At 44.0% G+C, this 12,378-nt stretch overlaps 1 protein-coding gene across 2 annotated transcripts; it reads left to right on the plus strand.

The window, feature by feature from the left end:
* The first annotated feature begins 6,938 nt into the window (after positions 1-6,938).
* LOC124677267 (BRAP2 RING ZnF UBP domain-containing protein 1-like) lies at positions 6,939-12,125 on the plus strand. Of its 2 annotated transcripts, XM_047213273.1 has the most exons (12): positions 6,940-7,527; positions 7,597-7,712; positions 7,791-7,899; positions 7,997-8,099; positions 8,841-8,938; positions 9,501-9,616; positions 10,272-10,521; positions 10,614-10,667; positions 10,953-11,093; positions 11,183-11,247; positions 11,498-11,552; positions 11,654-12,125. In XM_047213273.1, exons 1-12 carry the CDS (start codon positions 7,150-7,152, stop codon positions 11,804-11,806), a joined length of 1,638 nt encoding a protein of 545 aa, XP_047069229.1. In that variant the 5' UTR covers positions 6,940-7,149; the 3' UTR covers positions 11,807-12,125. The 2 variants fall into 2 exon arrangements, with proteins under 2 accessions (XP_047069228.1, XP_047069229.1); XM_047213272.1 differs by having other exon boundaries at positions 6,939-7,712.
* The last annotated feature ends 253 nt before the right edge of the window (positions 12,126-12,378 follow it).

The raw sequence follows: 12,378 nt of genomic DNA on the forward strand, positions 1-12,378 counted from the left end.
GACACATCAAAACCAGCAATTACTGCGGGTAAGATGAGTGCTGATTGTCCTGGTCGAGGAACTTTCTGCGGATGGTCTGCAATTGTGAAGCCGATGTCTTGCCCCGACCAATTTAAGTACTCGACTGTTGGTGGAGGCATCTTTTCTGCCATGAATACTTGTCGCGAGATTACCTTCTGCGCCCTGTTGGATGGCCTAGCTTTCTGAATCATCGAGACCGCACCGTTAGAATTAGGATCAACATATGGAGGTGGGTGTGGTGCTGCCGCTATTCTGAACTGGTGTCGATTTTCGTCAGTAATTGCGGGAGGAGGTGGAAGGTGGATCTCGCTCCTTGGCTCCCGAGGGTTTCTGTTGTTTGCCTGGGTATTTGCAATTCCTGCGGCTCGCATCATTGCCTGAAAATTACGGCAGTCTTTCTGGAGATGTCCTGACTGCCTCTTTCCATTGCTGTCGAGGTAAAAGTGCATTTGACACGGACCGTTCATCATCTCCTCGGGAGACACGTAAGGTCTTGGAATCCTTGTTCCACTATTTTGCCTGTTGCCACGAAAATCACCTCTATTGTCTCCTTGTTGCTCATTACTCCTTTGATAGTCATCTCGACTATTTCCTCCAGGATTTCCCCGAAATCCGGCCGATATATGGCCGGGAGCATCGTTGTTGTAGAACCGGCGAGAAAATCGCCTTCTATTTTGATAATTTCGACTACGATCGTCTTCTGGCGACCTGTGTCTTTTATTATATATTGCGTCTTCTCCATCTGCCCATTTATTGGCTATCTCCATGAGTGCTGATATGGTCTTAGGGTTAGTTCTCCCCAAGTCCTCGACGAGATCTCCTCGCCGAATTCCTGCCACGAACGCATCTATTGCTCGCTCGTCAGATATATCTTCTGCCGAGTTTTTTATAATGTTCCACCGCTGTATGTATTTCCTCATCGACTCGTCATGTCTCTGTCGACAGGCTCTCAACTCTTCCAATGACGCAGGTTTTTTGCAGGTGGATCGGAAATTTTTCACGAAGATGTCCTCAAAGTTATCCCAGCTGTCAATGGAGCTTGGGGGGAGTTTCTTTATCCAAGATCTCGCGGCTCCGCTTAAGTGAACTTGTATACTTTGCATAGCTGTTGCTCTGGTTCCTCCTACCAGCTTCACCATCTCGAGATAATCCACGAGCCAATCCTCGGGATCTTGCAGGCCGTCGAATTTCTTGAAATTTTCGGGTAGCTTGAACCCTTTTGGGACTCGAGTTTTTCGAACTCTTCTCGTGAAACACGGGAGCCCACACATATCTTCGTCGGCAACCTCTCGGTGAGTGCTGACGCTCCCTTCTTTCTTGTCGCGCTCTGTCTACCCTTGCTTGGACTGCTGTGTCTCTTGCTCCACTTGTTCTTGGAGGATCTTGAACTGCTGCGGTTGGTCGTGGACTATTTTGCCTAGGGTTTTCTTCGGGAGGCGTTGTCGCAAACGCTGTTCCCATAACTCATACTCCGGCCATTGCCATATTGAACAATGGTTCTCTCAGGTCCCCAGGAGGTGGTCTAGACGCCAAGATGTAAGCCTGTATTGCCATGTAACCTGCTTCTGGTGTTTTTGGGATGATATTTCCCCTTTCATCGATCGTCATGAAGGACATGTCGAGATTTTGAATTAGGTTTGCCCTCTCTCCTTCGGGTATATTTTGCAGCCGAGATCTCGTTCGATCTCCTTCGAGCCTCTCTATGGCTATCTGCCGAAGTTTCTGACTGTCGACTGAGCCCTGCTCGACGCCTGCTAGACGCGGAAGCCGCCTCTTTCCTCCTATTCAAGGATGCTGTCTCTTTTTCCAACTCTCGACTTATTCGAGCAAGTCTATATTGATATGTTTGTAGCTCTTGTGCAGTAGCAGTGGTGGTCATTGGTTCTGAACCATTCATAGCTCTTGCAGCCCTGTCCCATGCTGCTTGCGGGAGTTGTACTCTTTCTCGAGGCGAGGACCCGACGTATTTAGTGCCTAGGCCTCTCCTGAGATCAGCGGGATCGACGTATGGATTTCCCAAATTGTCGAAAGCCTCTGATGTTTCTGGCTCTGATCGACCTGCCTCTTCGATCGCATAGATCTGATGATATTTTGAGCACTGATAAAATTGACTAGATCAGTTTTTCCCTTGTTACCTCGATCCATCGCATTGCTTGCTACCGACGAAGTCGATGATCTTGAACGTGCCATCGAGATCAGTGACGAGGGATCACCTCGGCAATTCCTACGTATTGTAGACTAGGGTTTCGGGAGAGAGCGACGATGGAGATTCCGGGGACGAGATTAGGCACACGATATACCCAGCTTCGGGTCCCCTCGGTGGAGGATCCCTACGTGCTGCTAGCAATCCACTATATGATGATAGATGTGTTTACAGGATACCGCCGTAGGCGGATCTATGTTGTCTATATTCTGTCTATCTCTTGGCCTCCTTCTTTCGGGTGCCCTGGCTAGCTTTATATATGCAACCAGCCTAGGGTTTTACAAGAGTCCTAGTCGACTACTTCTTCGGGTTGCCTTGTTGGGCCTTCTCCATATTTGGTCTTCTCCATATTGGGCCGAGCCAGGTATACTAATAATGGGTACCCGAAGGGTATGCCCATGTCAATCAGCTTCTTGCAACCTCTAGTTCCCACAGACGGCGCCAATTGACAAAGGATTACTTTGTCAATGCCTACAGATTGTAGACTAGGGTTTTGTTAGAAGTAGAGGGCAAGTAGATCTCGAAGGTTTCAGCCGAAAAGTACTCGACGATTATGAAAACTAGGGTTGTGTTGATAATAGATTCGATCCTTTCTTTGTCCCTCGACTCCCCTTATATAGGAGGTGGAGCCGAGGGTTTCGTAATACACAAGTTTACGCAGTCCGGGACGGTTTCTAACTCATCCCGCCGGATTACAAATAACACTTCCTATTACAACTCTATCTTTCCTTAATATATCTTGGGCTTCCGAATCTTCTTATTCTTCGAGTAGTGGGCCTTCAGTAAACCCCGGGTACTATATTCGGCAGGCCCATTTGGGATGCCTATGTCACCGCCACCGCGAGCATGGCCCATGCTCATGGCCATGGAGATCTTCCTCGCTTGTTCGTCCTGGGCGAACGCCGCCGCCCTCTTTGCGGAGAGTTTTTTCTCCCTCTCCGCCCTGCCGCTTGTTTCGATCTGGCGCCGCTCGACGTCCGCCGCCCACTGTGCGTTGGACAGACCCGACGGCCGCTCCTTCGGCGCCCGCGGCTTTCTCGCCTTTGGCGGCATGGTGGTGGACGAGAAGACGAGGAGGATAATGGAGATGCCTATCCACAAATTCGGCGGGAGAGAATGGGGATATGCAAGCAAATTGGAGGGAAATCGACAGGATTTGGCTTTCCTGTCGCTGACTACGAGGCTCCACACGACGTTTCGCGCCAAATTCTTTCGTCCGGAGTCCCCGAGCGCGCTTCGGGAGACCGGGGATGACGTGGGCTCGCCGGATGGATGAAGGACCAAATCCGGACGAAAACGAGGAACCGGAGTCACAACTGGGCCAAATTTCGCCGTCCGAATGGGAAAAACGGCGCTCGGGGGCCTCGTCGGGGAAACGAGTGGAGATGCTCTGAACCAATGCTGGTAGTTACGTTACGCCAATGTCCAATGCTAAATGTCCCACACGACAGGTTGTAAACATCAATCTTCAGGTAGTACAAGGCTGAAAAGCGGAACTGAACCAATTCGTAGTTTTTTTTTTTGACAAGCAATACCACATATATTTATAATAATAAATAATACATAACAGAGATACACGAACTGTCTTCAATGATTATAAAATAAAATCTAAAAAATACTAGCAAATCTTTGAGGTCTTCAAACTCTCTCTTCTTCCAAGACACAATTTATACTTTTCTGAAGGCAGCCAAAGATACATAATAAATCATAGATTTGTAAATACCAACGAAGGTTCTCCCATAATTTTAATTTGAGTCGCAATGCCAACATGCACGCGCGCAACCATTAAGGCAGTCAATCAACATCGGCAAGAGTACCAACACCAGTATGTCAGAGAATAACAACTGATCAGCTTCTGTCGACATTGATGGAGAGCCGAGAGTACGAATCACCATTGTCGAGGACGTAGCAACCGGGACAAAAATTGTGAGGATAATCCTCCTCGCGGCAAACCATGTGAAAAGATCCAAAATCGATCAGGCGAAGCAAGATCTGAACACCCATACCTAGATAATTTTAATCTTTCAACACCACCATTGACGTCGGGAAGGAGATCTCATCATCAAACGAAAGATTGAAGATCACTTATTGCAGACGATGCCATCTCCATTGAGGGGAAACCAATAAGAAAACGGCTACCAATACCCTAACATAGACCACTGAAAAGACTACTTTTATTGAAAACTCCACGCATAGATCGGGTTTCCCACTTCTCCCAACGTCGGCAAGGCCTGCCGGAGGAAGGGGAACCAATCAATGGAGGAGGCTGAAGTGGAGGAGGCTAGGGTTTTCTTTGGAGGTGACGGTTGTGAACCAATCCGTAGTTAACACATCTTGGACGGCTTTATAGTTAGTTACGCCAATGTCCCACAAGACTTAGGTTCAATTGAAGCACATGATATGATAACATCCCTCCGTCCCAACAAAAGGGTCTCAACTTTATTAAAATTTAGGTGTACTACCTACTAGATAGTGTCTAAATACATTCAATTTTTAACAAATTTGAGACGCTTTGATGGGACGGACGTATTATATGCTTACTTTTAATCAATGCTAAATCAACCTAGAAGTTGTCGTTTCTAAATTTTCGATTCTTAACAATTCATTTTTTATCTCACTAGAATTGAACTAAATCAGGTTGACATACTACTATATTAGATACCACAGTGTACTACTCCCTGTGGTCCAAAGAAACTAGTCCAGTAAATTTAACAAAAAACTCAATGTCATCTAAATTTGACCAATATTAAAAAAATGAACATCTATGATACCAAATCAATATTAGTTGATCCACCATAAAGTATATTTTCATACTCCCTTCGGTTCATAATAAGTGTCGGGTTTATGGATAGGAGGGAGTGACATATTTGATTAATATTAGAAATATTGATATTTCCTCTATATATTTGGTCACCTAAGTAAGCTTTGACTTTTGACAAAAGTTGTACGTATGCTTTATTTCTGAACTAAGGTATTACAACTTAATCAACTAGATAATACCATGGGCGTTACTGCAGAAATCAGTAAACAAATAATTTAAAGATATAAAGTAAAAAACACAAACATATAAATGGATAAAATAAATCATATTTGATCTATGTCCTATTTGGTAGAAACAATAAGATTAACTTCACCGATGAAGTTCAGCAGTGCAACAAAGCTTTTGACTGCCCAAATGTGTAACACGCAAAGAGAAGTCAGATGTGCACGATTTCTTAACCTGTTCAGATAATCCTATTGGAGAATATAACTGCACATAAAGCTTGTACACTTTGTTTTCTTGATCACCCCATTAGAATCTGATAGCAAGAAAAATATATAAACTTGTTTAGGCGTTGCCTTTGAGCTTCAGTTCAAAGATAATCAGAGGCAGTTGTAATATGAATAGTGACTTTCACACAGCAATACGGAAAACTGAAAACAGTTAATTATGCCAGGATGTATGGAGGATCAATTAAGCAATTCACCGTGCTAAAAAGGGAAAAAGAATTGATACCTCAAAGATACTCTGCGACATATAGCATGATAAATCCAGTGAGCTTAATGTAGATATATCCCTTGGAAGTTGGAGTGATTCTGAACTTACTCAGGATGTGATCAAACAATGTATAAAATGACCAGAAGCTCGTGCATATTGCAAATGAATCCCAACCATGAACCGGGTAGTTCATAGAAGTAGAACTGTAGAAGCACCATGTGGAGGCAAAAAAATCCTTTATCAGAGGAGGTAATAATGTAGAAAAGAACCGACGAGCCATGCTGCAACATGAACCTGTCTATGAAACTGAGTTTCATGTTACTTCTCAAAAGTTGCAACCATAATCATGAAGCCATCACAACCTACCCGATGGTACTCCATAGAGCTCGTGGAGAATTACGGGAGAAGATCTGGTCCACGAAGGGAAGATTGAAAGTAGACTAATCTAATCACGAAGGGAATATTAACGGGAGAAGATATAGCCCACGCCTCCCATGATCAACCTGGCCGATAGGTGACCTCAAAGATGCTCTCCCAAGGTCAAGTTAAGTACTGGCCAGTTCTCTCAAAGCAGATAAAGCAAATCACATATGTGCAATTAAGGTCTGTATGCTGCCTCCACGTCAGTACCAAAGAAAATTAGAGACCATCTCAAAAAAATAGAGATAATAATGTCTACAATAAGATGTCCATTAGGCTATCTCTAAACAACGCAATAAATCGACGGCGACGGCTAAATTGCCAGCTGCGTGGCTAGGATTCGGCCGGTTGAACGGCTGGTGTCTGATGGGGGTGGCGCGGCCTAGGTTTCCCGCGTCGGTGGCGGCGTTAGCGACTCGGCGCGACAGGGTCGCTGGAGAAAGGGGGCGGGGGGAATCAACGATGATGGGAACGCGCACGGAGGATTCAGCTCGGCGATTGGCTTTCACGCGCGTAGTCTCGATTTGCCGCGCACTGGAGTGAACACATCAAATATGCCGCGCTCGATGGCGAGTTATCCTGAGCTGATTATTTTTACCGCGCACTCATTACATTGCCTAGAGCGTTGATTTCCGCCTCCTGCATAAAAAACAGTTTTTAGCGTGCAAAGTTCTTTTTTGAGCGCATCTCGTAAACAAAAACTACATAGATGATGTAAACAACATTTTTTGGTGATGTAAATTTTATAGGCACTTGATTTTGGTGACATTACCTCTTCTTGCTGTCTTGCGTCTGTCCCGTACGAACTCTCTACGAACAGAGGTACCCGGCCAGATTAGAGGAGTTTGGCGGCGGTCGGAGGTAGGGACGGCGGTGGTGGCGGGATTCATCGCATCCCGTACGAACCGGATCGATCCGAACTAGAGGAGACCTTGGCGGCGGCGGCGGCGGCGGCGACGACCTTAGTGCTGGCTGAAGCTAGGGACGGCGGCAGCCGATTTCATCACGTCCCGAGCAAGTTCAAAACATGTTCAGCCTTCTAATCCAGTCCGTCGAGTCACCCGTGCCCGACGCCTTCGCCGCCGTCCTCACCGCCAACGCCGACGAAGTCGGAACCAGCAGCTCCACCGCCGCCGGCGGCGGCGCAACCGCATCAAATCCCATCTCCCCGCGCTCCAGCAACCCTCTCCCCTCCACCACCTCCGCCACAACCCCTCTCGAGCTGCCCGGCGTAGCCCCCGCCGCGTCCGCGCGAAACCCTAAGATCCACCACACCCGCGGTGTCCTCCACCTATACCGCTCCTCCCCCTCCTTGCCCGCTTCATCCTACGCCTCCGCCGTCGCCCCCTCCTCTTCCTCCTCCGGACCCATCGCCCCACCGCTCCAATGCGACTCGCTGCTCCCGGTAACAATTCCGCCTCGATTCCTTACTAATTTCCTCGTTTCCCCGCTCCTCATTTCATGTTTCCTGCAGTCATGGCGCGGCACGCGCCTCCTTGTGCTCGCCGTCCCTACCCGCGTCTCGCCGGACGACTTCGTCCGCTTTTGCGGCCCCTACGTTGAGCACGCCTCCGAGATCCGTGTCATCAGGTAATTTTCCAACGCATATAGAGTTGATTCCATTTGACTATGCGCACATAACACTTATCCCCGGCGTCATGATCGTAGCGACGATGGGGTGGAGGACCGGTACAGCGTGCTTGTGGAGTTTGAGGATCAAAAGAGTGCCGACGGATTCTACCTGGACCTCAATGGCTGGAGGTTCTCGTCCTCAGAGGTTGTAATATTGCCAATTTGGCGCCAGTTGGTTTATTCATCTTGTGTATTACTGCTGCTAAATATGGGTAACGTGTGCTTGTTGCTCCATGCTGCAGGTAGAGGTGTGCCATGTTCTGTTTATAGTTGCTGTGCAATACATGCCATCCGCTGTGCCACCAGTTGGATCTACCGAGCTTCCGACTTGTCCTGTTTGCATAGGTGAGCTTATTTTCATTCCATGTTTGATGTTTCTTATTCTTATGCATATAGACGAGCTAGTATAACATCTTTGAGTTTTATGGAAAGTGTGCTCGATTTTTAGTTATCTCTTTATTAGCAGGAGCAACTTCCTATTGTAGCAATCTAATATTTCCTCCGTCCCAAATTAAGTCACTCGTATTTGGCTAGATTCACTTGTACCTACATACTGAAATGCGTCTAGATACATGTGCGTGTAGACAAATCCGAGTCACTTAATTTGGGACGGAGGGAGTAGAAAAGATCAGGCACTTATGACATCAGAAAAAGACCAGGCACTTATGTCATCAGAAATACCACCTCTGACTCTGAGTTACATCGAATACGTCTTTCCCGAGTTTTAGCCTCACGAAACTCACAGCACCTCGAGGGAAAAATCATGCATATGGTTTTTATTTTGTTGCTCTTACAGTTACAGCCACCTTGTGGATGCAACCTCTTAAGCTACTAGGAGTACTTCCCATGTGGATATGCCATCTAATTCTGGGACAGCATCCATGGAAATAAAAAAAATGGTTTATATATGAACTTCTGTGTTTAAATATATCCATGCACAGATACATACTCTGTTTACTGGGATCAGTATTCCATCTCTTTGCCTTCTCAATGTTTGGAATTTGTTGGCAGTCGCTTTAGTTATTTATCTAGCACAAGGTATTAAATGACCAGGCTGCTCCTTACCGTCTTTTATGTGTGAACCAGAAAGGTTGGATCAAGACATCAGTGGAATTGTGGCAACCAATTGTGACCATTCTTTCCAGTGTTCATGCGTTTCAATGTGGGTCAGTTCATCTTGTCCGGTAAGGAACAATCTTTTTAATAAACGGTCCACTAGTTCAATGGGGAAATCGACAATCACTTTGTCTCATATGAAAGTAATTATTTCTTGTTGTTGATTTTTACACTGTACTGTTTACCATTGGAACTACTCGTTTTGTTAGAACTGTTTAATGAAGTAGTAGTAGTTCTGCAGCAATATCCAATACATTCATGTAGTTTCTGAGACCACATGTTTGATTTTATTTGAAGACTTGGATGCTCGGAAACTACAGTTTCAGGATTATTTGCAGGTTATTAAATATTAAACATTGTGCTTTGTGCTCATATGAATATACTTCAGCTTGGTATAAATAAGCATTGAATGTTCATGACTTCTTGGAAGCTGTTTGAATCTAATTATGTAACATTATTTGCTCTCATTTTATTTACTAGATCATAAATGTGAGAATGCTGGTTTATAGGCATATACGCATTCATTCTAGCACTCTTTGTTGCTTGTAAGTATAGAGTTAAACTACCAGTTTGTTAGCCAATTGGGTTTCTTCATAGTTTTTCTTTACTCAAAAGTTATCTCCATTTCAGGTTTGTCAGTTTTGTCAGAAGCAGTCTGAAACTCCTACAAATCCTACATGTTCTGTTTGTCAGACCTCTGAAAACCTCTGGATCTGTGTGATATGTGGTTTTGTTGGATGCGGAAGGTATGTTAACACCCCCTAACTGAAACTGTATCTGTCATGACTAGTATGTCAGGAATTAAGCATGTTATAGCTATTATTGTGCTGTACTGTTGCACTCAGATATAAATGAGGATGGAAGGAAATCTGCAGTAGAGCTTAAGTATATCATCATCTCTACTTCTCCTGGACTCCCTAATGCATGTTTTTTATAGAGTAAAAGTTTCCTTTTGACCATTTTTACCTGAACTCACTTACAAACTAGACAAAAATGTCCTAGGAGGTCAGCTCCATTGCAATGGGTTCATCTCTATAGATAAACAGTAACTAGTACTACCTCCATTCTTATTAAATTGACGCGATGTCAAGGCTAGGTAGTACAGATTGTATGTACATCCAGCGTCGATTAAACACGGACGGAGGGAGTACAATTCTAACGAATAACTCCCAAAAATCATTAGTGCTGACACTTGACACCATTGCCAATGCTTTGGCTCCGTCCTTGTCTGAACTCGTCGTCACTCTGCTATGTGCTATGTTAAAGCATTTACCATGTTTATTTAACGCAGTTGGTAGAAGTTTCAATTAAAAGAAAACTACATTGGAGGTTAAATATATGAGTTCTGCTTCTGTCAATCATGCCCTGATCCTTCCCTTTATTTTTGCTTGTTATATATAGGTATAAAGAAGGCCACTCAATTAGGCACTGGAAAGACACTCAGCACTGCTATTCTCTTGATTTGGAAACTCAACGTGTTTGGGATTATGTCGGTGACAGTTATGTTCATCGTCTTAATCACTCGAAAAGCGATGCAAAACATTCTAAGCTCAGGTCAAAGTGTGAATTTTCTGGGCACAACTGTGTGAACTGTTCGTGCAACGATGACTCGGATATGGGTGGAGTTATGTTTAGCAGCAAAACTGATACAGTAAGAGTTTTGGCTCTCTTTGTGTTGATTCTATGTAACAGCATCTTAGTAATCTTGTTCCTTAAAATCATGTGCTCTGCTCTTCTCAACAGATCGTGGATGAATACAACCGTCTTCTTGCAAGCCAACTTGAAACTCAGAGAGAGGTGCAGTCCTCTCTCCTTTGTACTCCCTCCGTCTCATGAACCTTGTCTGAGATTTTGCTAAATTTGGATGTGTATATACATACTAGATGGTGTCTAGATACATCTAAATTTTGACAAATCTAAGTCAACTTTAGTTGGACGGAGGGAGTACTATTTTTGTACGGTCACTATCCAATATGTTGTACTAAAGATTAGCATTTTTTTCGGAGTTATAGTTTTTTATACAGTGGGCAATGTAGTATATATCTGAACCATATATATATATGCCTATGTTCATATTTGCAGTATTACGAGGCTCTTCTGTCAGACGCTAAGAAAGATAGGGAACACATTTCTGTTGCTGTGGATAAAGCTGTAAATGATAAGCTTCAAGAGATGCAACTTAAGCTTGAAAATACTATATTGGAGAAAAAGAAAGTTGCAGAAGTGAGCCTCTTTAAATCATGTATCTTTCAGTTATTAATCATAACCAGCTTGACTCTTGGCATAACTGATATCTTTGCCTTATCCTGTAGATGAATGAAAAACTCACGAAGAGCCAGGATATATGGTCCAAGACAGTAAAAGGAATAGAGGAAAGGTATGTTTGTTCATTCCACAAGAAATTAGTAGCAGCTCGTTACATTCAAGATATGTAATTGTGAAAAAAGTCAAGTAATGCAATTTTTTTGGCGCGCATCATGGGAACAGATACTTGCAGTGATTTGGCTAACTGCATACATATCATGTAACAGTCTCAGATTTAGGATGTTAAAGTAACATTTCGTATGAATTCCATTCGAAAATACCACAAGATTCATGTATCGTTTCTGATAAATCTGCACGCACAGAGAGAGAGCGCAGTTGAGGCTGAAGGATGATACAATTCTTGACCTGGAGGAACAGGTGCTTATAATATTTATTATTGTTTATTGTAAAAGCTCCACCTTAGAGAGGAGTTTCAGTACAGGGGCTTTTGTTAACATTCCATGTGCAATTACCTGCAGATTAAAGACTTCAAGTACTCGATTAAGTTGCAAAAATCGATAGAGAAGAGTACACATGCTGATGATCTCAAAGGAGGTATGCTGGTGCCACTGGCCATGGAATCAGAATCTGGAAAGGGTAAAAGATCGTCAAGAAGCAAGAGGAGGAATTAGCGGCAGCCATGCAACGGGCCTCTTTATTAACTAGCATGACAGTTGCTAAAAAAATGAACTAGCAAGACAGTTGTGACTTTGTGGGAGAAGCTTCATTACTGGTAGTTTCGCACTGCTACACTCTGGTACATTGTCCATAACGACGAAACTATAATCGGGATACTGCATAACATTTAAAAAATACAGAATTTGGACATTGTGTAGAAAATATAACCAAACAAAATCCAACGTTCGTATTACATACCCAGTGAAGTTTCAGGAAGTTGTATCGACGTATAAGCACACATAAGTTTACAATCTGATAAACACTTCGAAGGTGTGGAGTTTGAACATTATGTCAACATGTGTAAAAAAGATAACCAAACTATCCATAATTTACATCACATACCCAGAGTGGAATTTCAGAAATCCAAGTGGACATAGACTTGAACATTGAGTACATACATGACTGGCAATTTTTTCTTGGGACAGATTACAGCCTGAGAATTACAGACCTCTCGTGGGGGATGGCAAAACGAGAACCCAACGGTGGCCCAAAATGCCAACACAAACGCCGCAGCCCTGATCACCAT

Source organism: Lolium rigidum, chromosome 7 (assembly GCF_022539505.1).
Source record: "Lolium rigidum isolate FL_2022 chromosome 7, APGP_CSIRO_Lrig_0.1, whole genome shotgun sequence".
NCBI lineage: Eukaryota > Viridiplantae > Streptophyta > Magnoliopsida > Poales > Poaceae > Lolium > Lolium rigidum.

What these genes read in the sequence shown, in the direction of transcription:
- LOC124677267 (XM_047213272.1), top strand. Translation starts at nt 7,150, where the DNA reads ATGTTCAGCCTTCTAATCCAGTCCGTCGAGTCACCCGTGCCCGACGCC. An exon ending in TCCGAGATCCGTGTCATCAG is followed by an intron (nt 7,713 to 7,790) that starts GTAATTTTCCAA and finishes TCATGATCGTAG; the next exon opens with CGACGATGGGGTGGAGGACC. An exon ending in AGAAAAAGAAAGTTGCAGAA is followed by an intron (nt 11,094 to 11,182) that starts GTGAGCCTCTTT and finishes CTTATCCTGTAG; the next exon opens with ATGAATGAAAAACTCACGAA.